At 42.6% G+C, this 13,074-nt stretch overlaps 1 protein-coding gene across 3 annotated transcripts in view; it reads left to right on the forward strand.

Annotated features, from left to right (window-relative positions):
- llgl1 (LLGL scribble cell polarity complex component 1) overlaps positions 1-13,040 on the forward strand; it is a 36,602-nt gene extending 23,562 nt beyond the window's left edge. For 2 of the 3 annotated variants that reach the window (XM_061701642.1, XM_061701639.1), the window contains exons 9-24: positions 150-304; positions 425-645; positions 1,626-1,693; positions 2,149-2,326; positions 3,990-4,094; positions 4,815-5,107; positions 5,191-5,341; positions 5,434-5,572; positions 5,805-6,118; positions 6,876-7,067; positions 7,153-7,225; positions 7,322-7,436; positions 8,231-8,295; positions 9,056-9,191; positions 9,282-9,364; positions 11,872-13,040. In XM_061701642.1, coding sequence (XP_061557626.1) covers positions 150-304; positions 425-645; positions 1,626-1,693; positions 2,149-2,326; positions 3,990-4,094; positions 4,815-5,107; positions 5,191-5,341; positions 5,434-5,572; positions 5,805-6,118; positions 6,876-7,067; positions 7,153-7,225; positions 7,322-7,436; positions 8,231-8,295; positions 9,056-9,191; positions 9,282-9,360 — 2,284 coding nt within the window. In that variant the 3' untranslated portion in view covers positions 9,361-9,364; positions 11,872-13,040. Of the gene's footprint in view, positions 1-149; positions 305-424; positions 646-1,625; positions 1,694-2,148; positions 2,327-3,989; positions 4,095-4,814; positions 5,108-5,190; positions 5,342-5,433; positions 5,573-5,804; positions 6,119-6,875; positions 7,068-7,152; positions 7,226-7,321; positions 7,437-8,230; positions 8,296-9,055; positions 9,192-9,281; positions 9,365-9,823; positions 9,947-11,871 lie in introns of those variants that run through there. The other variant, XM_061701641.1, reaches the window with a different exon arrangement.
- The last annotated feature ends 34 nt before the right edge of the window (positions 13,041-13,074 follow it).

The following is a 13,074-nucleotide window of genomic DNA, read 5'->3' on the forward strand; positions in this document are numbered from 1 at the left end:
CTGAATAAATTATAATTTACATAAACAAGGGAGAACAATTATCATTAATTAGATTGCATACGTTGCCAAGATAAGGTTCTTAACCCCAACTGCTTTCTAAGATGACATCGCATAATCATAATCGCATGCCTTTGTGTTTGCTTCTGTAGCTCACCAGTGTTGTTGTACAGTGGAGGGATGCCCAGAGCCAGTTATGGCGACCGGCACTGTCTGACCATTCAGCAGGACAAAGACCACGTCACCCTGGACTTCACTTCCAGGGTCATTGACTTCTTTACAGTCCACAATGTTGAGCAACAGAAAGGTCAGGGGGCTACCAAACATTAAAATGGACAAGCTTTGTATTTACCGACTTTGACTGAACATTCTGAATGCTCATGTTTGGTGTTAGTCAATATGGTGTTACAGTCTCATCTCCTTCTAGAATTTGATGACCCATCAGCACTGGTGGTCTTGCTAGAAGAGGAGCTGGTTGTGATTGACCTCCAGACTCCTGGTTGGCCCTCTATGCCCACTCCGTACCTGGCTCCTCTCCACTCCTCAGCCATCACATGCTCGTGCCACATAACCAGCGTTCCTCCCAAACTCTGGGAAAGGCTGGTCAACGCTGGCAAAGCGCAGCAGGGCCACGGACACACACCCAGGGTGAGAATACATGATTTACTTCAATAAGATGCATCGTTTTATCAATTATCAAAGGGTAAATATGCCCTCACAAATGGAACTGAATTTATCATGATGCAACACTTTGATTTCAGTTAGCTCATATTAAGCAGTGTGCAAGGTTCTATAGTAGCTAATTAGCCCTACAGTGAATGGAATACTCAATTACTTTTTTTTAAAATTATCATTGATTTTGTTATGTTTTATTGTATTGGCCATACAGTATTGTTGAATCTCCTAGAAGTTGGTCACAGAAAAGAATGGGGTGATGGGTCTAGTTGAGGCTAAGTGTGTAAATTGGTTTATTGGTGAATTTAGCAATATTCTATTACGGGAAATCCAAGATGCACATAAGTATCTTAACCTCTGAACTTTTAACACAAAGCCACTCATGCATTTAGTTGTACTGTAAAAGTAATCTTATACCCGCTACACACAAATCTGCATGTACATGCACAGACTTCCTGACATTATATTTTGCTATAAAGTAGCATTTTGAAGCTTAGCTGTGAGGTGTTTTAAATCCAAAAGCACAAGTAATGTGTAATTACCTCAGTGAATGAATTTTAGGATGTTGTAATTATTATGATAATGACTCAGTTTAATCTTGCAGTGATGTTCAGCCAGCTATTAGTGAACAAGAAGATATTGTCAGTTAAAAGCTTTGCAAAGACTTTGTAGCTTTGATCAGGCTCTCCTAATTCAAAGTCTACTTTCTGGGCAAAGATACACGCTAAGAGAGCAAAGCCGACTAAAGCTTTGTCTGCTGTATCCACACACGTGTTCATATGGTCATGTCTGTGAGTCAGAGCCTATACACTGTGATCTGTTGTCACAATACAGTGTAATTTTGAATATGATGTATTAATTATAAGCAGTAAAGAAAATAGATGGATGTATTAATTGTTTCTGTGCTCCTTTTTCAAACTGGGAATTCTAATTTATTGTTTTTGTTTGTGAAGAGCTGGCCCATATGTGGAGGGGAAAACCTGGCCCCTCCCCCTAAACAACAAGAGCTGCTTTTGACAGGGTACCTACCTGCACGCACACACAGACATGCACAGATTTTCAAATCATAAACTACATCATGATGAATTTGTTTTTAAATTTCTCACTTTGAGCGTTTAGGATATTTATTCCAAAACATTTGCAAACTGAATTTTTCCTGCACTGCCATGGCAACCATTAAAGAGCACGCTTTAATAACAGACATGTTTGGCAGAAGCAGTATTGGATGGGAGCTAAGGAAGTGAGACATCTGGGCTCATTAGAATTTGGGGAGATGCGACAATTCAAACACAAATAAGAGGCACATTTAAAGGTTTCAGAGAAGCTTGGACACTAAAAATCACTTTCAAACTTGAGCACTATCATACCAAAGTTTTCAGTGTTGGAACTCTGCAGAACCGCTTGATTTAGGACACAGACTGGCACACCGAAGTGTGTCTTGCCACAATATTTCTTCACACAATGTGTGTTTTACAGACATGAGGATGGCACCGTGCGTTTCTGGGACGCGTCCGGGATTGCTCTCACACCGCTGTATAAACTGAGCACGGCCAACGTCTTCCACACAGATTGCGACCCCTGCGACGAGCCTCAGGACCCTAGTGATGACCCAGACATGCAGCAGCAAGAGGAGGAATGGCCTCCCTTCAGGAAGGTGAGAACGGAACATATGAGAATGGAAGAGTAAGCGAGAGTTAATGTCTTTCCTCATCATCGGGAGTAATGTGAGAATCAAAACAGTTCGAGTCACATGCACACACGCGCACTCAGTGGCCTAATTTCTCCTCAGATTGGTTTCATGTGTGGTTTTCAGACAGACTCACCACATTTTTCCCGTTATTAGAACATGATTCTAAAGGGAAGACATGCTCTCGAATGTCTGTATTGGGTGCAAATGTGCTTTTCCAACAGCAGGAGGGATGTGGAGTGGCTTGGTGTTGATAGGAAATGAAGATGGAAGCACTTGATGAATATTTAAATGGTGTGGTTGGACATCATTATCAGTGTTTGTGTAGATTTCAGTTAAACTGTCAAGGGACCTTTATCCTGACCAGATTATGGCCTATCTGCAATGCATTTGATTTTCTGTGTCTTAATATACAGGTACATTTCAATAAATTAGATTAGTGTTAAAATTTTAAGTCAATTAGGTAGCTCATTTCAAAAAGTGAAACTCATATTATAGTGGTGGACTACACACTCTCCGATTGAACCCATCCATCCATCCATTTTCTGAGCCGCTTCTCCTCACGAGGGTCGCGGGCGTGCTGGAGCCTATCCCAGCTGTCATCGGGCAGGAGGCGGGGTACACCCTGAACTGGTTGCCAGCCAATCGCAGGGCACATAGAAACAAACAACCATTCGCACTCACAGTCATGCCTATGGGCAATTTAGAGTCTCCAATTAATGCATGTTTTTGGGATGTGGGAGGAAACCGGAGTGCCCGGGGAAAACCCACGCAGGCACGGGGAGAACATGCAAAACTCCACACAGGCGGGGACGGGGTTTGAACCCCGCACCTCAGAACTGTGAGGCTGACGCTCTAACCAGTCGCCCACCGTGCTGCCTCCGATTGAACCATTTCATGATTTCTTTAAAAATATATTTGTAGTTTACAGCAAACAAAAAACCCAAATTCACCATCTCTAGAAATTAAAATGTTACGTATAAAACGATAAAGAAACATTGGAAATTATTTTCAATGTAGAAACTAGGGAAGTATTTTCCCAATTGTGTGAGTACTGAAATAAATGGACTTCTATTTTATTGTGATGTACCTGTGCAACACCTGCCTGGTGTCTTTTCATATTCCTTTTACTTCCCACGCACTCGCCTACATGCAGACACACACTCTTATCTGCTGTATCCTGTGGTAACAGAGCTGCATGTTCAGGAATGGGGCCCTCTTATGGGATGAGAAAATCTTTTCCTTTTTTTCCTCCCCTCAGTAATGAAAAACAGACCCATCACCCCATTCTTTTCTGTGACCAACTTCTAGGAGATTCTATTGGAATTCAGTATGTGAGAGAGAGATTAATGCATGTTTTCCTGAGTATGTATGAATTTGAAGAGAGCATTGTTTGTTGGGGGTTGGGAGGGGTCACTATTTCCTAAAACTGCTGAGGTTAAAGATTATCTAATTGTATGTACATTCCAGCTGGCTCCTCCTGTCTGGCACTTGTTTCTGCCCTCAGTCCTGCCTGCTACTGACACACACACACACACACACACACACAAACACAAACATATGTGTATGTCTGAATAATTGTATTGCATTGCAATGGTTTCCCCAATAAAGTGTCTGTCTGTCTGTGTAGGTGGGCTGTTTTGATCCTTACAGTGACGACCCCCGTCTGGGCATCCAGAAGATCAGCCTATGCAAGTATAGCAACAAGTTGCTGGTGGCAGGCACAGCTGGGCAGGTAAAGTTAGTGGACCATTGAAACGCACGCTCACCTTTGTGTGCAATATTAATGTAACTATGTTAAGCTTGCAACATTTGATAAGTGATACGTGTACAATATGTATGCACATCTGTAAATGACCAAATTCCATAGTTGGTGCGCCTAATATTAGTGCTTTCTTTACTTTTTACCTTTAACTAGACCGCTGACATTTGATCGTATTGATCGTCTTGCACTTTTACTTTGCACCTTGCTGCTCTAACATTTGAAGTGCTTTACTGTGTCTGTATTGACCCCACGATGGTATATCTTTCTTCCATCATTTCTATTATTTCATTTATCGTGTCACTTAAAACACAGATATGATCATATAACGTATCATGAAAAATTTGAGGATACCATTGGGATGTTGTATGTTTATAGTAGTAAAATGCAATGAACTTAATGTGTTTATCAGCTAATGGATCATCAGGGTTTAGTGGTTTTAGGATTTATTTTTTTGGGGTCCTGAGTGTAACAGTAGTTCTGTGTGAAACTTGACAGAGTGATATTCCTTGATACAACTTTGTGTTATCCTTGGGTTGGGTCCAAACAGCTTTGCTGCTCTGTTTCGTTGTCTGTGATCGGTTTGACTTCGTTTTATTGTTGTTATTATTTTTTTTATTGTCACATTTGCTTGATATCCAGCAGACCCTCGTATTAACTGAGCGAGCCCTGCGTGTTTTCCATCTCCCTCAGGTGATCGTGTTGGGTCTGAGCGACGAGTGCTCGGACCACACAGTGGACGTCTCCGTGGTGGATCTGCTGCAGGACAGGGAGGGCTTCACGTGGAAAGGCCACGACCGACTGGAGCCGCGCCTCAAACCCGCTCCTTTCCCAGCAGGCTTTCAGCCGCAGGTGCTGGTGCAGTGCATGCCGCCAGCCTCGGTCACAGCTGTGGCGCTGCACGCCGAGTGGAACCTCATTGCTTTCGGGACCAGTCATGGCTTTGGCCTCTTTGACTACCACAGGAGAAATGCCGTCTTGGCGAGGTATTACAGCATGCCTATTGGGTCTAAACAAATTATATTTCGGCTATATTGGTCTAACTCCTCCTCCTATGTATTCCCTCAAGATGCACCTTACACCCTAATGACTCCCTGGCTATGGAGGGTCCTCTGTCAAGAGTCAAGTCCTTGAAAAAGTCCTTAAGGCAGAGCTTCAGACGTATCCGCAAGAGTCGAGTGTCTGGGAAGAAACGCACCATCACCGCACCCACCAGCAAGGTATGCGCTTGTTTTTCGTGGAACGGTGAGACTAATGATTGCCTGAATGTATTTCTATGTTTTGTGACTTTGTGCATGTGTGTTCTGTAAAGGTCCAAGAGGCCAACGCTGCCCTTGCTGAGCATGAGGAAATGGCTCCCATCCAGCGAAGGATTGAACCTCGATCAGCAGACGACTCGTTGTCGGGAGTTGTTCGATGTCTTTGCTTTGCCGACACCTTTCTGCGTGATGGTGTGTTAACTTGCTCTTTGGTATTATTAAGATGTTTGCCTTTTTCAAATTGTAAAATGTAGTACAGTGTAAACTGTACTACATAAAAAATTTAAATTAACCTGTGTAGCAACCTGGGGTTCACTGTTACTTAGCATTTGTTGAGTGGTTATGGAATGTCCCGCAATAAACTGGGGTTCACTGTAACTGAAACAAGTGTTGCAGCTTTTTAATGGCACCGACTGTGTACCAGGCACACACCACGGACCCACGCTGTGGGCAGGCACCAACTCAGGCAGCGTGTACGCCTACGCTCTGGAGGTACCCGGCGTGGGCTCGGGACGCGGTTCCGAGCGGGGGGTCGCGGGTGAGACCGCCGCTTGTGTGGAGGCAGTGTTGGGCAAAGAGATACAGCTGATGCACAGAGCACCCGTGGTGTCCATCTGCGTGCTGGATGGACGCGCCAAACCTCTACCTGACCCTTATGAAGCCTCACAGGACCTCGCCAGCGCTCCCGATATGTCCAATCCTCACTCTGTGCTCATCGCCTCAGAGGAACAACTCAAGGTAACATCTGAATACAGTACAGTGGTGCCTTGTCTTACAAGTTTAATTTTCTCTGTGAATACCCTCATAACTCCAAATACTGAAATCACCTTTCATGATTGTAATTGAATGAAAATGCCATTAATCCATTCCAGCACCCCAAAAAATATTCGCAATGTTTTTACTAAGGTAAAAACACTTTACATTATTGTACTTTATAAAACCATACAGTAATATAATTTAATAGAATGTAACGAATTAATTGTGCATCATCATTATTCAGTGGGCTTTTTGCTGCTCATTCTGCTGTATGCGCCTTAGCCACCAGGGGGCCATATAATACAGACACTGCATGTCGATTTGATGATGAAACAGAAGAAGATAGTCTCAGCTAAGCTGCCATAATGGTCATTTTTCACAGAGCATAAATATATATGCCTGTGAGCATTGTTGTATGCTCTCTGAATTGCTTCCGCTTGGGTTTAAATATAAGTTGTTTAAAGGTTCATAATTACTGCAGTATCGGTGCTGGCTTTGTTAGTTTGTATATGTCGTTGTGTGTCAGCATTAAGATAGCGGACTTAAGTAAGTTAATGTTATTTGGCTTTAATACACAACCTGTATTTTTCTTTTGTTTGTTTAGATTAGTAAATTTCAACTGGGAGTGGCAATAAACCGCTTGAAGCAAGCCCTCGGCATTTTTTACTGTGCGCCAAAGTGCTGCTGTTTGTAGTGACGTTCAATGCCAACACAATTGTGTGGATTTCTTTCTCTCTAGGTGTTCTCTCTCCCTAAAGTAAGCGCCAAGACGAAGTTCAAGCTCACGGCTCACGAGGGCTGCCGGGTGAGGAAGGTTGCCCTGGTGAGCTTCAGCTCCACGGCTCAGGAAGACTACAGCGAGCACACGCTGGTGTGTCTCACCAACATGGGCGACATGCACCTCTTCAACATACCTGGCCTCAGACCACAGGTTGCTTGACAGTTATTCCTTGTTTATGGAAACTGTTATTCTTCCCTACAGTCGCGTAATGTCGTTACCACACCGTTGTTTTTAGGTGCGTTATGACTGCATCCGTAAAGAGGACATCAGTGGAATTGCATCATGTGTCTTCACAAGAAATGGACAAGGTGAGGCGCAAATAACACTTTGTCATGTGTCTTTAAAATGCTAGATAATACAGTAGTTGTCAACATTCCAAGTGTGTCTAATTATTGTTTGTGCAGGATTCTACTTGATCTCCCCCTCAGAATATGAGAGGTTCTCCTTGTCTGCGAAGGTCTTCACTGAACCACTCTGTTCTGTCACACTGGCGCGACTCTCACAACCCACACTGGCCAGGTAACACATGGTTAAAGCAAGTTACATTGTGTCCTACTAAAGCCCCCACCTCTGTGATTGTTTAAAAAAAAAAAAAAAAGCGTACAATCTCATTCACCCCTAAGGACACTTTAGAGTACATACTTACATTGTCGCCATTTTTGTTTCAGTGAAGGATCTATGGAAACAAAAAAAACCCCTGCTTCTCTGCTTGTTTTGTTTATTTGTTATTTGGCCAAAGAGGGGGTGAACTTGTAACTGAGTACCGTGTCCTTTTCCTGGTCAATGGTGCACTTTGTGCTGTATCAAGTGGAAAAAAAATTTTCAAGGACAACTTCCATTAAACCAAATACTGTAGATCAGTGAGTGATTCCTGACCGCAGTGCTTAGAGATCATCAAGTGTGCTGCTGGAAATTACCCAATTTAACTTAATTAGTCTGAAAATTTCAATTTATTTACAGTAAAAAAACCTAGTTTTTATTCATCTTTGCTAGTAACATATACAGTGACAGGCAGCACAATTAAATTCTCTTCCACGAGATGGCAGAAGGTTAGTTTAACCTGTGTAGCCACCTGTTACCATTCATACTGTATTAAATGACATTGTTGCCTAAACCTCGCATACTACAGCATGTCAACATTAGCACGTCCACGTGCCAAATCTGTTGGGTCCCGGGATCTCTCACATTGGACGCTATTTTGGAAAGGTCTTCCACAGTTGAGCGCCACCTTCGGGGTGCTAGTGAAACTGAGGAATTAACATGAAACGCTCAATCGCTGGCAAAGTAAAGCGTGTGTTCACGTGTCTCCTCAGCGATGGCACGACGGCGCTGCCGCAGGCCAACGGAACACACAAGAATCAGATGGGACAGGCTGAAGGTAACACGCACACATTTCTCTGCCTTGGTTTCTTTCTTTCTTTGTCTCTACTTCCTCGTTTCTTCTCCCTCTTCCCTGATGTTGCCCTCTTAAGCTCCATCTAAGCAGGGGTCCCCTCTGGTCTCCATGGTGACCATTCAGCATGCCCCAAATGGCTCTCTCGCTCGGCTCCTCCGCCTCCTGCTAGGAAAGAGACCCTTTTGGAGGCCACTGTCATAATTTTTGTTGATTTTAGACACAAATGGCTATCCATGCTAGCAACAGAACCCCATTGTCTACTTTTGGAAAACTGTCCACAATAAATACATCAACACAGTGCCAAGGAGTATTTGGACCGGGATGAAAAGAAAATGACTGTAAAATTACTTTAAACTTGTTTTTCTCATATTACAACTTTATTCTTGTTAAATAATGATATTTTTTTATACTAAAGACGAGTCTCTGTCAATGACCATTTTCTTTTCTTTTTTTTTTGGTAATATTACAACTTATTCCTTCAATAATAGTTCATTTTCACAAAATTATAACTTTTTTCTGAGAGTAATAGGACTTCATTCGGGTTGAATTACAACTTATTCATATTTCAACATTGTCATTAAATTGTCATTAATCTCCTTTTCAGTGTGGCCGTCATCGTCCGTTGTAGCATTGGGATGTTGTTTCTGCCTTTTAGAATGCTTGGAATATTCAGCAGCTCGAACAGGAAGCAAATGTCGTCGACTCAAAGCTTCATCGCGATGTTCTGACTTGTCCCTTGCAGGACGAGCTGAGGAGCCCCCCAGCTCCCTGTCCTCTCCCGTCTCAGACACGCCCCTGGACTCCCCTCTTAGCTGTGCTGACACCACTCTAGAATCGACCGGGGAGCTCACTGTGGAAGACGTCAGAGACTTCCTCACGTAGGCGCACGTTCAAAAACGCGACTGGTCTTTATTGACATTGTTCCTAAAAGCAACTTCACAATAAGTGTTTTATCGTTTGCTGTGCAGCACCGTGGACGAGGAGGAGAACAACCTGAAAAACATCCAAGAGGAGGAAGGACGCCCTGCTGGCATCCTCATCAATTAAACGGGTGACGACCGGTTAACACATGGCACCGCTTGATACCGGGTTTGACCAAGTATAGCCCATTTAAATTATTGGGAGTTATTGGGAGTTCTGTCATATTTGTTGCATTCATTTTCCCAACATTGGTTAATTAAAATGTATTTATTTTTCTAAACGCATTATTAAGTAATTGTCAAATTGATTTATTGTAAATGGTCAAATATGAAGCTCTAGCTTTAGCCTCTAATAGCGTAATTGTCATTTTAAAGGTCATTTCTGAACAGATTTTGAAAGCAAGAAAAAAACAAGAATTCAACAAACCAGAAAAGTCCAATTGCCTTGATTCAACCTTTGCTGATTATGGTGACCGGGAGGTTGACTATCTACAAAGACATTAAGAACAAAAACACAATTTTTACCAAGCACTATTAGGCTAACAATATTCGAAAATAAAATAAGAAAATCTTTTTAATGATGTCCACAGGGGTGAAGCAGCGCACAGCACATTGTAAAAGGAAAATAAAACAGGTAGTTCTACTAACTAACATCTATATCGCTTCACTAATAGTGCTAGTAGCATGCAGATGTCAACAAGTGCATAGTTTTACCTCACTAGTAACTTTTTTTTTCTTTTTTTTTTTTTCTACTGGTGCGGAAATATCGTACAGTAATAGCAAACCTTTTAAGCAGTTATTCAACATCCTTGATAACCCAAATTAAGGTGAATCTACTCGCACGCTCTTTGTCCTCACGAGTAAGACAATTCAGTGCACTGGTAGAGTGAACGCGTGTGCACGAGTAAAACAACTGTCTTACTAGTAACGTGTTTTCCACAAGTGCCTTGCAGTACTGCATGTCATTTCTGTTTAGTAGTAAAACGAGTAGGCCACACTAGAACAAGTTATCTGTGCACTGTATTAGTACTACTAGTGAAGTGCTAGATGTTCACTAGTAAAATATTATCACTAGTAATAGTAGCGCATAGTTTGGCCTCTCTAGTAAAATGTAGTTCTACGAGTGCACACTAGTGCGCAGAAATGTCATACAGTAGTGGAAAAAAGTAGTCATTCTACTAACTAGTGTGCCGTTGTTGTTTTACCCCTGTGCTGAATTCTCTTACTAGCGGGGACAAAGAGTGTACTAGTACATGAACCTTAAAGACCCCCAAAACGTTTGTTTCTAAATACATTCAATATGTTTGAAGATAAGTGCAAAGTGCTGAATTGTTGAGATGGTTTCACACTCTATTTCGCCTTCTAAAGTCTCCTGATTTTGTGGGCGGTGCTAAAAAGAAGCCTCGTGACGGTCACGAGGATGGCACTCCCCGACACCAAGCGCATTTATTCCATGCCGGGGTCATTTGGCAGAATAGCTTTTCCTTACTCATAAATAAGTTTACTCAGTTCTACTAGTACAGCGTGCAGTTGGCCATCAAATTATGCCCACAACTTGAAAAAAAAAAATCTTCCCTGAAGTGTAATGCGTTTTATGTATGTCATTTGGCCTATGTGTCTTGCCGTCTGTCACCACGAGTTGGGTTGCGAGGAATCCGAACCGGATGAGTTCCGCAGCCAATTGCCAGCCCCGACGCAGTTAGAGTTGTTGCCGGAGGTCCAGTAAAACAGCACTACGGCCTTCAGCCTCACAGTTGTCCAACCGCACGTCGCGGGAGGGGGAACATTTAGCCACGGGTACCGGTACGTGTTGCACGCGTACCGCCTAAGGGTGCGCCATAGGCGGCCACAGAAGCCCGTTGTCCCCGCTGAATGTCAATGGAGGGAGAATCTTCCTGGTGGCGCGGCTTGTGGTCTTTATGCCAGCTCAGAGGCTGCTTCTCTACAGCCCGTGAGAAGCCCGTGGGAGGCGGGATTGTCAGACGTCTCAGTGACATACCCACAGCGTCTGGAAGCTTAAAGAAGATTTCAAATCTTGACCATTTTGAAGTGTAATTTCTCATACTTTGCAATTTTATTTTATTATTTCTTTAATTCATTCATTCGTTGTCCAGCTTGTTAACAAGTCTTTTCTGGGATGTGTCAAATTTCCTAGACATTTTTTTGCTCTGTTTTGGGGTCCTTTGAGATGGATATCAAGGAGATTGAATAACGTTTTGCCTAAACTGTGTGGCATTTCTGCACAATAGAACTACTACTACATGTCACTCGTGAGGCAAAACTGCACTAATTGACATCTGCATGTTGAGTGCTATATAAGTTCACGAGTAGAATTTTTGTGCTTGAGCGGCTTTCCGTACTACCACTGGGTCCGCTTTCACTATCACTATGTCCACTTCTACTTCTTAGTGTTACAACTTGTCACTGTACTAAAATTCTGACTTCGAATACAATACAATACAATACTTACGTGAAGTACCTCAATACCGATGAAGCCATACCATGGCAAAACCCTAAAACGTCAAGTACAAGCAGTTACTACGACTACTACCACCACCTCATCCACTACTGCTACAATGTATTTACTGGAAACAGATGTGACAAGTTGCAAGGTCTCATATTTCCTCCATTTTTGCAGGGAGAGGCTCAGGTGCTCTTTGGATGGACTTGATTTCAGTGCTGGACCACAAACATCTCATCACCCCATCTCAAGCCCACTGTGAAACCCTCCCACCCATTCGCTCGGGCTGCAGTCTGGACTCCTCTGAGCCTGAAATCCTAAAGGGAGGACTAAAACCACTCACCGATCCCCCTCCCCCACTGTCATCCTCTCCATGTAACATAGGACCATTAACTGCTCACTGTTAGGCGTCATTCCAGAGGTTTGGCATGACGTGCGTGTCAATTTCCCGTAGTGGAGGCGACGGATGCTTAAAAGTTGCATCACTACCACTGACAATACGGTACAGGGTGGAAGAAAGCCTGTTATGGAAGTTTGTGCAGCTGGTTTAAGAAGGTTTTTGTTATTGTGAAGATGGACGCCCAATGTTCTTTTTTTGATGGCTTTCGGACAAAGTGGAAGTTTGACGCTGGTTCTGTGATTGAGATTTTTGGACACCATTTAGACATTGAAACTTTGGCAGTGTGTTCATACCCCCACTGTACACTGACATGGTTATGACAAGTAGCCTGACTTAAAAACATCCTTTTGTTTCACGTTTTTAGCTTCTCATTCTACAGCAGATGTTTTGTGGTGCCCTTTGGGAAGTGTGGCAAGTAAGGTAAAGTGGGCTTGAATGCAAAGTGTGCGCTACTGTGCGAGTGTTAAGAATGCACCCATTTGGCTTGCATTGTGGGTTATGTATGCTGGCAGCAGAGCTTGAATTACCAGTATTTTCCCCCCCTCAAACTTTTACTGTGTAAAAACAAATCTATGTATGCATACGATGTCTTTATCTAGGTTAACGTATGACATGAGTCACATGTTTGAGCCTAAAAAAAAAAAAAAAAAAGCTTCCAGCATCTTTTAATCACAAGATTGACAAGCCTAAATAAAAAGGGACCTCACTACTAACTTATCTCACTCAAGTAGAAATTCTGCCAACTCTCCCTTTTTAATTGTAACTAGTTTTGATGTGTTTACGACTGACGAATCAGTAACCCTTCCATGCTACAGCGGGCACACTTTTTTTAATTCCAGTTTTTTTTTTGGGTCATTCTGTTTTGTGATTGGTATTTTAATAGCATTTAGCATTAGCATTTCAGCTGATGGATTGTGAATGTTAATAAAATGTACTCTCTAATTGACATTGTTTTATTTTTGACAAGGAAATTTTTTTTG

The sequence above is a fragment of the Phycodurus eques genome, chromosome 16 (genome assembly GCF_024500275.1).
Source record: "Phycodurus eques isolate BA_2022a chromosome 16, UOR_Pequ_1.1, whole genome shotgun sequence".
Taxonomy (NCBI): Eukaryota; Metazoa; Chordata; class Actinopteri; order Syngnathiformes; family Syngnathidae; genus Phycodurus; species Phycodurus eques.